Source organism: Canis lupus, chromosome 25 (assembly GCF_011100685.1).
Source record: "Canis lupus familiaris isolate Mischka breed German Shepherd chromosome 25, alternate assembly UU_Cfam_GSD_1.0, whole genome shotgun sequence".
NCBI lineage: Eukaryota > Metazoa > Chordata > Mammalia > Carnivora > Canidae > Canis > Canis lupus.
In genome coordinates this window covers 17,022,892-17,041,410 of record NC_049246.1, presented here as the reverse complement: position 1 = coordinate 17,041,410, position 18,519 = coordinate 17,022,892, and the positions used below count along the sequence as shown (strand labels likewise).

At 36.2% G+C, this 18,519-nt stretch overlaps 1 protein-coding gene across 12 annotated transcripts in view; it reads right to left on the bottom strand.

Annotated features, from left to right (window-relative positions):
- Positions 1-2,299: 2,299 nt before the first annotated feature.
- Positions 2,300-18,519, bottom strand: part of ZDHHC20 (zinc finger DHHC-type palmitoyltransferase 20) — a 77,920-nt gene continuing 61,700 nt past the window's right edge. For 2 of the 12 annotated variants that reach the window (XR_005378484.1, XR_005378492.1), the window contains exons 9-15: positions 18,386-18,512; positions 14,264-14,353; positions 12,691-12,806; positions 11,098-11,175; positions 9,256-9,671; positions 5,065-5,162; positions 2,300-3,654 (exon numbers count right to left, since the gene is read on the bottom strand). Coding sequence is in view for 2 of the 12 variants with exons in the window: in XM_038573488.1 (XP_038429416.1) it covers positions 11,138-11,175; positions 12,691-12,806; positions 14,264-14,353; positions 18,386-18,512 (371 nt within the window). In the remaining 10 variants the exon portion in view is untranslated. Of the gene's footprint in view, positions 3,655-5,064; positions 5,163-5,978; positions 9,672-11,097; positions 11,176-12,690; positions 12,807-13,151; positions 13,197-14,263; positions 14,354-18,385; positions 18,513-18,519 lie in introns of those variants that run through there. The other 10 variants (XR_005378488.1, XR_005378485.1, XR_005378487.1 and 7 more) reach the window with 10 other exon arrangements.

Genomic DNA, 18,519 nt, shown 5'->3' with positions numbered 1-18,519 from the left:
CTGAAACTGATAGTCAGATGCTCAACTGGCTGAACCACCCAGAGGTCCCCAAATTCACTTATAACCACAATGTCAGAGCACAGTATCCAGGCATATACACTTTTTACAGACTGAGGATCATACACATGGTTTTATACTTCACTTTTTTGTTTGTCATGAATAATGTCCTGTCTTTCTTATAAAGTCTTTCTTGTGAATGTAACCAAAGAAGTATACAAAAGTATTAACAACCCTCTGTCATATGAAATTAGAGCATATCCTCTTCTATTGTATATGTCACATATACAGCAAAGTCTGAAAGCAGTAGTATTTTTTTTTTAATTTTTTTTTTTTTTTTTTTATTTATGATAGAGAGAGAGAGAGAGAGAGAGGCAGAGACACAGGCAGAGGGAGAAGCAGGCTCCATGCACCGGGAGCCCGACGTGGGATTCGATCCTGAGTCTCCAGGATCGCGCCCTGGGCCAAAGGCAGGCGCCAAACCGCTGCGCCACCCAGGGATCCCAGCAGTAGTATTTTTATCAGTTATGAGTGAACATCACCAACTCAGTTAATAAAGAGAGGTAGTCCAGTCTTTGGTAGGTGAAAAAGATATTTCATCTTAGAAGCAGGAAAGAGCATCAGGCCTTTGTAAATGTTTCAGTTAGAAGAGTCCTTTCTCTTTTAAAAATCAGTGTAAAATAAGACATTAAGCAATAAAGCAAAGAATATATAATTTTTTAAAAGATTTTATTTATTTGGGATCCTTGGGTGGCGCAGCGGTTTAGCGCCTGTCTTTGGCCCAGGGCACGATCCTGAAGACCCGGGATCGAATCCCACGTCGGGCTCCCGGTGCATGGAGCCCGCTTCTCCCTCTGCCTGTGTCTCTGCTTCTCTCTCTCTCTCTCTCTCTATCATGAATAAATAAATAAAATCTTTAAAAAAAAAGATTTTATTTATTTGACAGAGAGAGAAAAAGCTCATGAACAGGGAGGAGTGGCAGAGGCAGAGGGAGAAGCAGACTCCCAGCTGAGGGCGAAGCCCAAAGAGGGGCTCCATCCCAGGGCCCGGAGATCATGATCTGAGCCGAAGGGAGACGCTTCACCAATTGAGCCACTCAGGCGCCCCTCCATTTGTTCAACAATGTATTTATAAAGTATAGCCATATAAAATGCTGATTGATATGGATCAACCTGCAGCTATAGCCTACATACAAACACATTTCTAGAACCTTAACTGTATACTTCCTTTTATCTCACAAACCAATGAACAAGCACCAAATGTGTACTTCTCAAAGGTGGTTTGACAATTCCACCTATAAAATATTTCTCCAATTTTACATAAAATTAAACAGGAAGGTATTTATGTTATTTCACTAGCTCTATATCATGGGTCATCACCCTAAGACATCTAAAAACCTAGGGTGTTTCAAAACAAGAAAATTTCATTCACTACAAAAGTTAAAGAAAACACACATATAGACCTTTTGGCTTTTGGCTCTGAGGAGGCCAAGGTGCCAAGTCTCTTCAGTCGTCCTGAATTTGGGTTCATCTGGCACCAGCCGCCTCCACTATGCCACCTAGGTTAGAGCCCAGTGAGATGGAACTCGCATAGCGGAGGTGCATTTGTGGGGAAGCTGGTGCCATGTCTGCCCTGCATCCTAAGATGGGCCCCCCAGTCGGTCTCCAGAAAGGGTTAGTAATGACATCATCAAGGCAACTGGTGACTGGAAGGGTCTGAAGATGACTGTGAAATGAACCATTCAGAAGGGACAGGCCCAGACTGAAGTGGTCCCTTCTGCTTCTGCCCTGATTATCAAAGTCCTCAAAGAACCACCAAGAGACAGAAAGTAGCAGAAAAGCATTAAGCACAGTGGAAATGTCACTTCTGAAGAGACTGTCAACAGTGCTGACAGATGTGGCACCATTCTTTAGCCAGAGAGCACTCTGGAACCATTAAGGAGATCCTTGGCGCCTGATCCATCTGTGGGCCTGCAATGTTGACGGCCACCACCCTCACCACATCATAGCTGATGTCAATGGTGGAGCAGTGTGATGCCAAGCTAGTTAAGAACTGCAAAAAAAAAAAAAAAAAAAAAAAAAAATCATTTCAATAAAGGATCGCTTAACAACCCCAAGCAAAACAAAACCCCCAAAAGCCCAAAAACCCCACACATATAGAACCAAGTATAATTTGTAGTATTTTCTAAAAATGAACAGATGGCATAGGATCTTTCCTTTCAGACATTCTTTTGTGACTTTTCCAGTAGAGTTCATAAATGCGATGCAGCTCAAAGAGATGGATTAAAACATCAGTTCTGGAGGACAGTCCTTTTTTTTTCTTTAATATAAATTCCATCACAGTGTATTTGGTTTTGAATTTAACAACCAAAAAAGAAGTATAAAAAACACATTATTTTACTATAAGTGTCTAGAAAGACAGGTGTTAAAATACGGATCTACAATGTTCACTCTGTGTATTTATCAATCATGTCATATGAAATTAGAGCACACCTTTTTCTCGTATATTCACCACATATACAGCATTACAGGAAATATGCATGATTCCCTTCTCACTGTCCTCCATTTACTTAGTCAAAAGTATAAGTTATTTTTCAAAGTGGTTCAATGTTTCTATTAGACAGTCTAAGAATAGTGAAATATCAACCCTTTAAAAAAAAAAAAGAAATATCAACCCTCTATCTACTGTTAAGTACAATGAGCACATCTGAACATCTAGAAAAGCTACATACTTTAACTAAGGACTGAAGTTTAATCACTATACACACTATATCTGGGAGTGCTGATAGGTCACATACTGAAAATGGCTCTAACACAGACATCCTATGGAAGCCCTTCCCCGCTTCTGTCTTCCAACTCTGGACACAGATAAGGACCTGAATCTAAAACCAGACGTAGAGATTGCATTTCCAAAGGTCATTTGCAGATGATGTGCCTCTTGAGTGAATTTAAACAAAAAGATCACAAGTTATTTCTCTAACTGTACTTTTAGCAGATGTGGACAGCTTCTCTGCATCTACAAAGGCTACATGTCATAAACATGTAAACATGTAAACATGGGCTTCAAGTTTTATTTTAAAAGGCTGAGAGCAAGGCTTACAGCAGCTCGTGCACACGCTGTGCACGGGGTGATAGTTGGGAAATCTTCCAAACAGATGGTCGTCACTTCCGGGCGGCCACAAGGCACATCATAAGCTGGCATTTCATTGTCTGTACCGAGAATGCCCAGAGGCCCGCTGATGTCTTGGGCTCTGGCTCTGCCTGCCTGGGCCCTGGCCGGTTCAGGACGGGAGCGTTCCTTCCCATCTCAGTGCAGAGGTCCTGGTGAGCATATTCCCCCAGCAGCCAGAAGGCGAGGGGCAGCTGCCACTCCACCCAAGTCAGCCCTGGAGGGCAGGGAGGCCTGTGGCTCTGCACTCCCTCTGGTCCCAGCACTCACCCATCCTCAGGAGCAAGTGCTAAACGAATAGGCTGAGTTTGAGCACAGAGGCACAGTACTCAAAGGCACTCTGGAAGCTCTAGGTGGGATCGGACTATATATATAGAGCTCTGCAAGTTGATCATTTCATTTAATGTCTTCGAGATCTTCCCCATGGAGATACTTGTTTTTATGTATATGGCTATACAAGACCTTCCGTAAATGGCTTCATTGCAGTCTCTGGAAAAGAGTAACATAATTTAGCTGCCTCCCTATAAATGAACATGTACTGCTTTTCCTTATGTCCTTACTGCTTTCTCAAGCAATCAGCCTTATGGGTGTATCTCTAAGAGTACAGTGGCCAGTACCAAGATTATGCACAGTGAAACTTAGACACAGATTGCCAAATTACTTTTTTAGTGAAATTATGCCATTTTATATTCCCACCAAAATGCTACTTTGCCCATAACCTCAGCAACACTGGCTATTGCGTATCTGAGGCAAAAATAACCTCACTGGTGTTTCTTTAAGGAAGCCAAGCATCTTTCTAGATGCTATTATTGATCCTTATTTCTTTTGTGAATTTGTTCTAGTTCCATTTTTTTCCTATCAGTGCTAGTCTTCCTCTTAGGTTCCCATGTACTCATATCTGTTTTCCTTCATCACTACCAGTGTTGTGTCCACTTAGAAATACCTATCCTAGCCCATTATAAAATGTTACCCATGTTTTTTCTGCAGTATTTGTTTTCATTTTCTAATGTCTAATCAAGTTCATGGACCAAGTGGATTTGTTCTAAGATGTGAAGGATAGAGCAACTTCATTTTTCCCCAGATGGCTAGCATGTTGGTCCAGCATTATATATCAAACAACCTATTTCTCCCTCACTGATCTATAGAATGTCTAACCCATTTTACTTTTTTAAAAGTAACATCCACATATAATATAAAAATAAAATAGTATGAAAGGGCAGAGAGTGAGATGTAATCTATGGCTGATGCCTCATTTCCTCTGGAGGCAACCCGAGTAATAGTTCATTGTGTATCCTTTCAGATACTCTCGTGTCTGTCACCATAGATGGCGGTGGGACATGCTGTTTGCAGTCTTTTGTCGTTTCAAACAGCTCTGCAACTAATATCCTTAGGTACTGTTCATAATGCAGAAGTAAACCCATAAAATTCCCCAAAGTAGAACTGATAGGTCAGAGAATACAGGCATTTGAAGACTTGATACTGCCAAACTGCTCTCCAATGATGCTGCACTGTAAATTTATATTCTCAACGAAATGTGTGAATGATTTTTTAACAAATATTTTTCAAATTTGAGATAATTTTATAGGCTGTCATGCTCACTTTTCTTTGAGAACTTGGGACAGCACAGATTAATGAACATGAAATTCCTTACAATTCTTTTTTGAACTTCAATATTCATTTTATGGATAGTTAGTACAAAAAAAAATCCTCAAAAATTTATAACCTAGTGAGTTGACCTGAAAGTACATATGACCAATATATGGCTAAATTAAATTAGTAATAGAACAATGTATGGTACTTTGGGCAACACAGAGAACTAACTTGGTTTGGAGGTCATGGGGAAGTGTGAAGAAAGCATGCTACTGGATTGAAAATCCTACATGAAAAGAATTAACTTACTGGAGAATGGACTGAGAGGTGACATTCTTGCTTGAAGAATAGGTGGTAAATTAAGGAGTGGAAACAGCACTTAAATCCTCTTTATCAGATGGAAGGCACTGGTATAGAGAGGTTAAAGAAAATGAAGTTAACTTCATAGGATGGTTAAAATATCCATAAAAACCTGTTACTCAGGAAAAACTAAATGTTAATTCTCATGTCTCTAGATTCTGGGGTGCATGAGCATAAAATAGGTAAAAGAGGCCAACATCACTCAACTTTTCCAGAATGGTTCTAAAAAGTTAGCTTATTAAGAAGTGAGAAAAGTAAAGCCAGTGTGATGTAGTAGTCTGTCCTCCTTCCTACCCCAAACACAGTACTTTAAATTACCCTCTATCCTCCAAAAAACAAACATAAAGGTTGCTTTATCTCTACTGGCCCCTACTGGTTCCTGTGAAGGTTCTGAAATTTTGCTAGTCTAAAAACTGGGAATCATAGCTCTCATAGCCTTCCTGTTTCATTGAGCAGCCTCAAATATATCAAAACTTTGTTGATTCAGAAGGCAATTAGAACACAAATGTTGAAAAGAATTCTGCACAAAATAAAACTCATTCAGCATTTTGAGAGCCATAGTCCAACAACTCTTACGGTGTTTCAAAGGTTCATACAACCTTAAAGTGACTTTTGAATTGAAAATCAACTTATGTTCAGTAAAAGCAAATTTAAAACCTTTGAATAAAGCAATCTATACCTCTGGCCTACGTAAATTAAAATACCGCTGCACTCAAATAGCACCTGTCTTAGATGTCATTATCCCAAATTATTAGCTAATTCTCTAAACACTATTTTACCAAATTTTCAGGATGACCAAAATAATAGTTATTATCTCATTTGGTAAATACCACTTTATAACAACACCACCACCATCACCAAAATGTTCTTTCAGGACTTTATTTTGTTTATTAATAAAGTAAATCATTATTATGACTTTTGAAAAAAAAGTTTAAAAATGTTCAGCCTTCATGTTAATGTAGGTTAGGCCATCCAAAAGACAAAGCAAAGACTTAACATGAAGTCATGGTCCAAGATTACACTTATGAGAAACAAATACAAGACTTACAGTACTTGATAAGTAAAGACAACCAAAGTAAACTGTATTTCAAATTCGTGTCTATAAAAACATATTAAAGATTACTTGAAAATAGTGTCCATCTTTTCTTTGAAATGGGTATAGCCTCATCTGCAATCATGTACAAATATAATAAACTTGACTAATAGCTTTCTTAATCTTTTAGTACAAATACAATTCCTTGCTTCTTTATGCAACCCAACAAAATATAAAATGATGTCATTAGAAAAATATGGACCTTTCTGAATCTATATTGCATTTTTAATTTAGATTGGAAAATACAGTTCAGATCATATGAAACACACATGGATTTCAGGCTTACATATTATATCTTACAAATTATTAGATATGATCTTTATTTTGGCTGAAATGCAAAAATATGATTAATTTCTTAGTAACAGATTATTTTAAAAATAGTTTCCATTGATAGCAGTGCTAGTCCTAGAACAAAATGTAAGCAAAACATATTTGTAAGTCACTGTCTATTCAGTGCCCCAAATATACAGATCCTAACACTAAGCCCTTAATATACATTTGCTTTAAAGATTATTGAATGGACATCTCATGTGTCTGATAATCTTTAATTTGAACAATCCTGTAAACATAGTCAGAATCTTTCTAAAAGAAATAAAATTCAAGTAAACATTGCATATTTGATTTAACCTAACCTTACACAGTTAAATTCACTTATGACACATTGGATCAAAACCATTCAATATGTAAAAAGGTTTTAAAAAATCATCCACACGTAAAGATGGAACTAAACTCTGTAAACGTGTTCGTGTTTAATAACTATTGTACTGCAGCTGCTCTTTGGTTTGGCATAGTTACACTGGTCAGATGCCTCAGGTACTGAATATTCAAGTAAATCTGTACCCAGGTAAAACCGCGACTTTGTGGAATTTGTCTTTAATGGCAATGGCAAGACCTGAAATTCAACTTTATTTTCCTTACATATCACACCACAACTATTCAAAGTATTTGATGGACCAAAGATGTACTAGTACATTTTGAAGGCCTTCATTTGACCTTTTCTCTTGCAAAGAGGTGACAGAACTAGTCAATACCAGTTGAAATACCAAAGAGGCAGCCTTGTCCTGACTCCCATACTGCGTGTAGGCCCTTGCTGAACAACCATTAATATGTATGAAAAAAACAGCCAAATATTTAGCATTTGGGAAAATGTTGGCCATAAACTAAAGCAAAGGTAACTAAAGCAAGAAGCTTTAAGTGAAAATTTCTGGAAAGGTGTTTGCTATGCTATTAAAGATGATGTGAAATACAACCTAAAAGAGAAAGATATACCACCACAAAAGTGCCTGGATAGGTTAAAGGGGAAATTCTTGTTTCCTCAACTGTTAATCAGGTGCATGCAAATCCTTTGATCTAAATCTAGAAATACTCACAAAAAGTACCAGAACAATTCTGAAAGTAGTTAAGTAGGTTTAAACATTCACAATTTCCTTATAATACACAAAATGCCAAAATGAAGTGATGTTTTGTTATCGCTTAGCTCTCATACTTAGAAGTTTTCTAGAGTCAAGATTATTAGGACAACAAAGTTGAAATAAAGGTACAAGAATCATTATAATAGTATTCCAAACTGTATTTTCAAAGCTAACTCATTCCTTTGGTTCAAGGGAAAAAAACATTACATCCTTTTAAAATCTAATATTAGTATAGCCAACATAATTAGACAAATCCTCTAAGGTGAGTATCTGGAATAGTTGACTATAAAATTTATGCTACATTAGGAAATGACAGAGCTATCCCTAGCATATGTTTGGCACACAGAATATTTGTTTGATGAATGAAATGTAAGGTTACTTTTGCAAAATCAGGAATCAAAGAATGTGAGAGGTCATCCAGTCCAACTCATGCATAACACCCCTTTCTCCCCAATTCCATTTACAGACAGGGAAACTGTATCAGTTGATATTTACAGATGCGGGTTAAGATTTCTCTCCACCCAATACAGGAAGCAATCAATTATTTTGATCTCTGTGTGTATATTTGACTAGACAGGGTAAGTAAGGAATAACATTTCTACCTTGTTTCTCCTTTACAGGATACAGTATTTTCCCTCAGAATTAATGCTACAATTTCTGTTGCTTAGATTGCATTTCAAGAGGAAAAGGGAGATGCAGGTCCACCAGGCAGACAGGGGCTGCTATTTAGGAAGTCGGATTTAAAATTCTGCAAGTAAAAGTGGAATCCACTGCTCAGAGACTGGATACTTCAGTTAGAATTTCTTTCCAGAAAGAAGAAATTACACTAGGCAGTTTTACTCTTGTTCAAATTGCCTTTTAAGTCACTGTTTAAGCTGTTAAAGGAATGCTGTAAAACATTTCAAAGTAATTGCCAGTAATCACCTAAACTGACATTTGAAAAACCAAGGATTTGGCATTCTAAATACCTTAGGACTAGAAATAATTTTTTTAAGGCTTTATTTATTTATTCATGAGAGACAGAGAGAGAGAGAGGCAGAGACAGAGGCAGAGGGAGAAGCAGGCTCCATGCAGGGAGCCTGATGTAGGACTCAATCCTGGTACTCCAGGATCACGCCCTGAGCTGAAAGCAGACGCCCAACCGCTGAGGCACCCAGGCACCCCTAGAAATAATTTTTAACAGCTTACAATACCTGCCTATATTCCTCTTTACTTTTCTTCTAGCCACTGCCACTATTCTTACTGTGTCCAATATTTCTATTTTGTCTCCCTGCCCATAAAAATACCCATGAAAGTTCAACAAAAAAGTAATTTAAAAGTAGAGGGAACCAAAAATATTTCCTATACTGCCAAGTTTCCTTTAAGCCTTGGGCACAACACTACATCACATGGTTGTATTAATGCTTAGAACTAAGCCATCAATGAATTATACAAATGTTCTCCATGCTTTAAATAATTATATTTAGATATCTGAATCTTTCTGAGTGTTATTTTATAGTTAACAATAAAAAACTTTATTATAAATGTTGAAAAGTATAAAACAGTAATTATAAGTTAGCAAACACCCAATTAAAAAAAAGTTATTTCCTTTTCCTTATACAGTACAAGCAAAAGTAGATGAATATTATTATTCACCTTCAGCCACCTTACCGCCCTACATGTACTTCACATAAGATAACTTTTCAGCTTGTTTCTGGAGTGAAAATTTATATGGATACTAAGAAACAACTCTAATGTCAAAAAAATACATATGCCATGTTAACATGTGACTTGATAGCTCATACTGTAGCATCTCATAACAGCAAAAGTGTTATTTCCAAAGTAAAATGAAGTCACTTTTGTAGCAGTAAGTTGATGTAGCACAAATGGGTATATTTAGGATTAAGGCATCTTCCTGCTCTGGAGTAGTGCTCCTGTGGATCTGGCGATCTGCACAAAGGCTTCCTTCTTTAAAAAATATATCTTCTGTCATATTTCAATTATTTCATTCCACTGATCATTTTCTTCCAAATAAAACTGAAAATATCAGTCCATAATACGTTTTTATACACCTACAAAACCAGAAACAATTGAGTTATTGGTTAAAACTTGATTTTATATTTCGAAGAACAAGATTTATTAAATGGTTTTGTGGGCAAAGGTATAAAGCTGCTAAAATAAGATAGGAAATAAATATTTTAATAGTACTAATATTGTAATAACAAAGATTTTTATAAACAGTAAATAAGTGACATTGCTGACTTTCTTCCTCTGAAGCAATCAAGAGAGCATTTGAAAAGATGTAGATTCTTACAGTTCTCCTTTAACTGTTAACTTGGATGTAATCTAAGGAGACATCTTGCCTACTCCTTCCTAAGACTGCGACAGGATATGGGGAATTACCCACAGCAACATTATTTATAGGTTGTTGAGGGCTTTCAACAAGCATAGCATTACACATTATTCCACCCACGTTAAGAATCCTAGAAGTGGGGCTATCCCACAACCACAGTTCTGGTTGACATGATCACATGATACAATCACCAATCATCTTCGGAGTCCAGCCTCACACCACCCCGACTGAGAGCCTCTGTTCTGATCCTGTCTAGGACTTAGGCTCTGGCTTCCGACACAGGCTTTGGGTTCTTTACACGGAACTGAATGCTAATGAAAAATGCTGAGCAAGGAAGCAGACGTTCCCCTAATTGAGATGCCAGAGAACTGAAAAAAATGAATTCCTGACACAGAGAAACTGAGATAATAAAGGGATGTTGTCTTGAATTGCTAAGTTTGTGGTAATTTGTTATGTAACAAAAGATAAGCAATATATATTATTAGGAAGACTTCAAAACAATCTCATAGCTGCCTAATATGTTGCTGAGTCACGGAGCTAGCTCCTTAGCAGTTTTTGTTCTAAAGCATCAGGAGAGACAAGAGTTCACTTCATCTCCACAGTTCAACTTAGTTACATTACTCTCACTGCTGGTACTACGTTTATGTTTAATCTGTCTGGAATGTCCTTGATTGCTATTTAAATTAATTTCCTCTGGCTATTATCTCAGAGCTAGCCAGATAGCAGCTGATCAGTGTGGTTGGCTTCGGTAAACTGCTCTTTTGTTCTGTCTTTTCCAACTAAGTCACATCAGTGAATTTATTCAGTCTTTTTTGCAGCCTAATTAGTCATTCTTTCTTAAACAGCTAGCAAGACACTGTTTACTGAAAAGATTAGTTGTTCACATATCAATCCACACCAGTTTTTAGTTTCTTAATTAATCTAACCATACATATTTACAAAGATTGCACTAGGAGTGGTAAGAAAAATGGGATTTAAGCAGCTGTTACCATCCAATCGCTTCTGAACTACCTATCTCTTTTGACCTACCTAATTTTGCTGATATAATTAAAAGAGTTAAAAAAAATTGACTTGCAAATTGTTGGAGAGTACAAACATGCAAATTACTGCATTTGTTCAAGGAAATTACCTTTATACTGTCTTACCTTTCTCTTATTCAAATGATTAGTTATGAACAAGTGGTACTCAATTTTCTATTGCCACTGTAACATGGTTATTTGTCCCTGTAAGCACATAATTATATATGACAGGACAAAAAAAAGAAGTATTATGTTTCCGGCTAAATGGTAAAATTGATGATTACAGTAAAAGCAACTCTTATGTAAGCATTAAATAGACTTACGGTGTCAACCATTTATCCTCTTTGAGAACCCAGAAGTCAATCAGCACTAAGAGCTAAAAATCTGGTTTTACGCTTATATTTGTAAAAATGTCCATCGGCTTTTAAAGATGTTCAGCAATAATTACAAAGCCCATGAAAGGAATTTTTCCCTCGACCCATATGGGGTCTAATGGTCCTAATGAAGATTCTAATGATACTAATTCAAGAGAATAACTTAAGTGCTGCTAAAAGCCAAAAAGAAAAAAGAATCAGAAATTCTGATAGTTTTCAAGTTTTAGGGTATTTCCTCCAAACCATTTTCCCACAGTGCAAGATGATGACAATGTTATTAGTGCTGATGAAAAACGCCACACATATATTTTAGATTGTAATGCCTATTAAGTGGCCAAGCTTTGTTAAAAACCCAATCTGGGGCAGCCTGGGTGGCTCAGCGGTTTAGTGCCTGCCTGCAGCCCAGGGCATGATCCTGGAGACTCGGGATCTAGTCCCACATCGGGCTCCCTGCCTGGAGCCTGCTTCTTCTTCTTTTTTTTTTTTTTTTTTTAATATTTTATTTATTTATTCATAGAGACAGAGAAAGAGAGGCAGAGACACAGGCAGAGGGAGAAGCAGGCATCATACAGAGAGCCTGAAGTGGGACTCGATCCAGGGTCTCCAGGATCACGCCCTGGGCTGTAGGCGGCGCTAAACCGCTGCACCACCGGGGCTGCCCCCTGGAGCCTGCTTCTCCCTCTGCCTGTGTCTCTGCCTCTCTCTCTCTCTCTTTGTGTCTCTCATGAATAAATAAAATATTTTTAAAAAATAAATAAAAAATAAAAATAAAATAAAAACCCAATCTGGTTTGAAAAACCACTTCTGTCTTACCAACTGTTCTATGATGCATCTATAATTCAGGAAATGATGGAGTTATCAAGAAAAGGTTAAAATATATTCAGTTTATTCTTTTTATACTAAGGCAGCAATGACTACAATGCATTTCTTATTTTTTAAAATTTTTAATTCTTATTTATTTTTGACTACAAAGCGTTTCAAAAATTATTTTCAAATAAGCAAAGTTAAGACCCTAAGAAAATAACCTTGTTTAAATGTTATTCAGAATAGTGAAGGCCAAAAGAACGTTCTACACTGGAGGTAAAGAAATATGCGCCTGGGTAACAAAAGAAAATCCCACCCGTAAACAGAACAAAACACAGCAGTAGCCACTACACTTACTCAAAACTTTTCTCTATAAAAGCTACCAATAAACACTGATGCCCCATTTGTAAGATATTTTATTAAAAAGTCTCACATAGCTTAGTATAAAATACCATGTTGTTTTAATTTCTCCACAGTTGTTAAATTTGTTTGATCTTCATTTTAACCAGGAAAAGCACTGTTTTTAAATGACAAGTATTACCTGATCTGACAGTGCTTTCTTCAGATCCATTCTCTATCCACTGAGATTCACTGTCCAATAATCGGTTTTTTGATTCACTAAGCGGTTTGATGGGAAAGGGTTGATTTGAGCCAATACTGAAAAGAGGAAGAGGTAATTTAGTAAATAGTTTAATGCTCAATTAAGGACACTTTATTAATAAGCAGCAAATTAGTATTCCTTCTCCTAAATATGTGAGGGCAACTCATGAGATCTCAGCACTCTAAAAAAACCCTATCTTCAAAAGAAAAATATACCCCCGGCCCCCAACTGAATGGCTCTTAGACCCAAAATCTATATTCCAACAGTGCCAATGAAAACAATTAGACAAAAGGAAAAAGCTTCAGAGGCTGGTGTGAAACTTTTAAAATGTGTTAATCAAAAGCCATAAGGTAGTAGCACAAGGTGAGGATCTATGTCTGTGGCCAGGACAAAAAAATTACCTGTCATTTCCCAAGTTTTCTGCTTTCTACCTCTGCAGTTTAGATCTAAGGGGAAAAAATGATTTAGTGATTTAGCGTAGACTTACTTTTCTTGCTAAGAGATCCAGGGAGGGAGGGAATGGAGGAACAGAAGGAAAAGGGAACTAGTAGTTCTTATGTACTTACTATGGGCCAGACACTGTGCTAGGTGCTTTATACATATGATGTGAACCTTCACAATAACCCCTGGAGGTACATATGGTTATCCTCATTTTATAGAGGTGGAAGCTCAGTCTCACACAGTTTTAGGGACTTGTTTGGACTCACAATAAATGTTAGAGTTCTAAGGTCCTAAGACTGGAGGTTTGAAGGTCTATATTGTAAGCACATAATTATATATGACAGGACAAAAAAATTAATAGGCTGGCTTGGAATTTATAATCCCTCCTTCCCCACAATTTATTTCTGTCCTATAAAAATTTCAACTATTTTACTTTGACAGAAATATCTCTATCTTGTTTAATATTTCATTTAAAATGAACTATTTCTTTGAATTTATGAATCAGTTTGCTTGCCACACAAATGCTAAAAAGAAAAAATCTTTTTTTTAAAGAAAAATCTTCTAAGAGGGATTTTTACATTTGTATTTCTGAAATCCTCATTAATATTATCTCTGCATTGAAGTTTAAATCTGTTTATCAAAATATAATAGTGGATACTATGACTAAGTTCTTTGAAAAAAATGTAGCTGATATAAACCAAGGATCAAATCTTGAAAGAACGTTTTGTTTTCTAGAAAGATGTAGCAGAGTTAGGGTAGCCATGTTTCCTGGTTTGCCCAGACATTTCCAGGTATATGTGATTGTCCTGGTTCAACTATTAATAGTAAGCATTCTCTTTCTTACTCTTCAGTGTTCTGGTTTGGATGATAAAAAGTATGGTTATCCTAAACATATTAAGTACATACACATTAGGTCTCAGTTAAAAAAAATTACATAGAATTTCTCTTTCCCTATCTATGTTGACTTACAAATTATTACTTGTATTTATCAGATACATATGTATGACACGCACACACACACACACAGTTTGCTTTATAACGCATAATGAAAAACTTAATGACAGAAGCACACCTTCTGGCATATTCATTTTGATTTGTAACAGAAGCTTGTTCTGGATCCATCCCCACAAGGCGAGTTGGAAAACTGCAACCATCACCCAAGCTGCATAATGAAAAATATCAGTAATAATTTAAATTGTATTAACTTAAATTAAGGTGGTCAAATCTAACAACCATTCTACAAAAGCATAGTATAAAGAAATTATCATAACTTGTCATTTCAGAAAATAATTCTTAAAACTTTCTAATTTAGAGAGTTAGTAGCCTCATTGAAGACATAAGCCTTCTTCTCATAATTTATGTATATTTTAAAACAATATCCAATCAATATTAAATCAACAATATCAATTAAGACTATAAAGATTATAATGCCTGGGGTGCCTGGTGGCTCAGTCAGTTAAACATCTGCCTTTGGTTTTGGTCATGATCCCAGGGTCCTTGGACGCATTCCCACATCTGGCTCCCTGCTCAGTGAGGAGCCTGCTTCTCCTTCCCTCTGCCATTCCCTCTGCTTGAGCTCTCTCTTGCTTACTCTCTCTTTTCTCTCTCTCAAATGAATAAATAAAAATCTTAAAAAAATATATGTCTATAATAGATTATGATTATGATAGAGATTATGATACCTCAAACATAGGTATTCAAATATCTGGGAAGCTGGCTATTTAAATATTTGGGTAATTAAGATTATAATGCTTATTAATATTATGATGCCTATTAAGATTATGATACCTCAAACATAGGTAATCAAATATCTGGGTAACTGACCTGCTCATCAGAATAATTTAAGACATCATAAAGGCTCAAACTGAAATTCAAGATGTTAAGTTCCAAATATTTATTCATTTGACAAATATTTATTAAATGCCCATGACGCCCTGGGTAATATTATCAGGACTAGGGATATAACAGTGAACAAAACAGAAGAAAATCTTTGCCCTCGAGAAGTTTACAATCTAGAGATGCCTGGGTGGCTCAGTGGTTGTGTCTGCCTTTGGCTCAGAGTGTGATCCTGGGGTTCCAGGATCTAGTCCCACATTGGGCTCTCTGCATGGAGCCTGCTTCTCCCTCTGCCTGTGTCTCTGCCTCTCTCTCTCTGTGTCTCTCATGAATAAATAAAATCTTAAAAAAAAAGTTTACAATCTAACAAAAAGTACAGACATATCTTAATTTCACATTTTAAAAGTACCAAAATTATGTAAAAAGGGACTTTCATTTCTAGCCAAGATGGATTAATTGGTAAATGTTACATTTTGTCATGAACAACCAGAAAACTGAACAGTATATACAAAAACTGTTTTCCAAACAGGCAACACAGAACTGTGGTCTCTGAAAAAAGAGAAACCAACCAAGTGAATCCCAGCTTTCTGCTAGGACCTGAGCACCACTAGGGGAAAAAAGTAGAACAAGGTAATCTCATTGAATTGAGGTGACAGAGATGGGTGTTTCAAGAGGCTGAGGTGGCTTGAGTCTACTGGACAGAGCTGAGGAAGAGGGAGATATGCAAAAAAAGGGCTACAGCAATGTGCACTGCATTTTACTGGAATGTTTTGATGAATGCTAAGCTTCACATATGATTCTAGGAAAACAACAAATGGGAAGTACATGTTGAATAATTCACAGAGCTCCTATCACACTAGAAGGTATTTAAATCTGACCAGCCAGACTAGAGAAATCTTACTGAACATCTGGATTCTGTAGACACTCCAGGTGGCTCGCACCTTTGCTGCAGTGCTAAATGTCCCTAGAATAAACACTAAACACGGCCTAACAAAGTTTAAGACAGCCTCAAAAGGACCAAACTAACTAGTAACTGCCAAAGAAGACAGCAAACTTTAATATACAGAATTCAAAATGTCTATCCATCTAATAAAAAATTACTAACATGAAAAAAAAAAAACCCAAAAATTACTAACATGAAAAGTAGCAGGAAAATGTGATCCACAACTAAGAAAAAATAGTTAATAGAAAAGAACTAGAAATGACTATGAAAACTTGAAGCAAATACTTAATTTTTTAAAAAGATTTTATTTATTTATTCATGAGAGACAGAGACAGAGAGAGACAGAGACAGAGACATAGGTAGAGAGAAGTAGGCTCCCTGTGGGAAGCCCAATGTGGGACTAGATCCCAGAACCCTGGGATCACACCCTGAGCTGAAGGTAGATGCTCAACTATGGAGCCCCTCAGGCATCCTGAAGCAAATATTTTAAAATAGTGATTATAAATATGTCTGTGAATTAACAGGAAAAAGATGTATATATAAGAAGAGAAATATAAGATTTATATACATATAAAAAAGGACCAAACTGAACTTTTAGAGCTAAACAATAAAAAACAATGTAATATCTGAGGGACACCTGGGTGGCTCAGTGGTTGAGCATCTGCCTTTGGCTCAGGTCAATATATATATATAAAATCTGAAATAAAAAAAATCACTGGATGAGCTTAACAGCAGAGCAGACATCACAGAGGAAAAGATCAGTGAACTTACAGATATAGCAATAGAGACTATCCAGACTTTAGCAGATAGAGAAAAAAGATGGGGCCTGGGGGAGTAAAGAATGGCAACGACCTATGGGTCACAATCAAGCAATTTAACATATGTATATTTAAGAGTGCCCCCAAAAAAGTCAGTGGAGGGAGAGCATGGTTAGACATGATAAAAATTATTTAAATGTGATAAAAATTATAAATTCACAGATCCAAAAAGCCTAAAGAACCCCAGAGAGGATAAACACAAAAAAAACCACACCAAAGAACATCATCAAACTGCTTAAAATCAGAGATAAAGATAAAAAAAATAATAAAAGTAGCCAAAGGGCAAAAAAAGACACAGTAATTTATAAAGAGTGGAATAAAGACAAAAGAGAGGCTGATTTCTTATCAAAAACAATGCAAGCCAGCAGTTAATGGAACAACAGCTTAAGAGAAAGAGGAAACAAAACAAAACCACTCAACATTGAAATCTCTGTGTAGAGAAAATAATCTTAAAAAATACTAGTCTGTGCTCTATCTAGTTAGAGTGGAAACCTTCATATTACAGGAGATGAGAAAGTACACAGGAGAGACTGATGCACTTAAAGATACAGCAACAGGATCTATCAAATGAAACACAGAAAAAAGACTGAACAAAAAATGGCCAGTGCATCAGGGAGCTGTGTTCGAATACACATGTAACTGGAGTCCCTGCAGTAAATGGGGGGAGGGTGGAGATGACAGAATTTAAGTATTTAAAGAAATAATGGTTAAAATACTTTCCAAACTTGGTGAAAGTTATAAAATCCATTCCAAGAAGCTCAGTTAATTCCAAGTAAAAAAACATGAAGAAAACTATATACCAAAGCACATCATAATCAAACTGCATGAAACTAGTGCTAAAAAGCATGTCTTAAAAGCATCCAGTGAAAACAAAGACACATTACATACACTTAAAAAAGAATGATTGTGAACTTCTTGTCAGAAAAAATGTAACCCAGAAGACAGTGAAGTAATATCTAGAATTATGTCAAGTAAAAATGTCTTTCAAAAGTGAAAGCAAAAAGTTATTTTCAGACAAAAATATAGGAAATACAGCTCAACATTTATAAATGTATCATTTGAATTTCAAATATTTTTAAATTATTTTTTATTTTTTCGTTTCTGTAATGACTTTGGTATATAGGTGGCCTAAGAAGGCTGGGAATCTGGGAGAAAAGGAAACTATGAATCATCTCAAGCATATACTTTCATTTAAATTTGAAGTTAAAAATTGTATGACATGTTGTCTTCTTTTAAGACACAACAGAATACATAACCTGTGACAGAATCTTTGAAGATACAGCTAATAAACATAAATTCTTATGATTCTCTACTTCAAACAACATATTTTCATCTTCAAGGAAAAAGAGTGATTGCTATTTTTATGAATCATCTTTTCTTCCTACTTTCCATTCAAATATATACCCAAACTCTTTGGGGAGTTAAATAAAAAACACAAACAATAAAATATTTTATATAATTAAAATGTTCTGAGTTTTCATTCTCAAAACTCCTAAGAATATCACTATATACTGTGTTCTCTAAGTCCTAAGACATTGAACCAGAGACAGACTATCACAGATTCTATAACTTCTGAGACCTGCATTTTATAAATTACCTTGAAAATATTGGAAGTAGCCAGTATTTCTTTTCATCACCAAAGACTTGTCTCCAATTTTTACTGCATCCAAGAGAAAAACCATTTCCATCAGGTCCATATGAAAATGTGGGTGAGCGGAATGATTCTGTTAT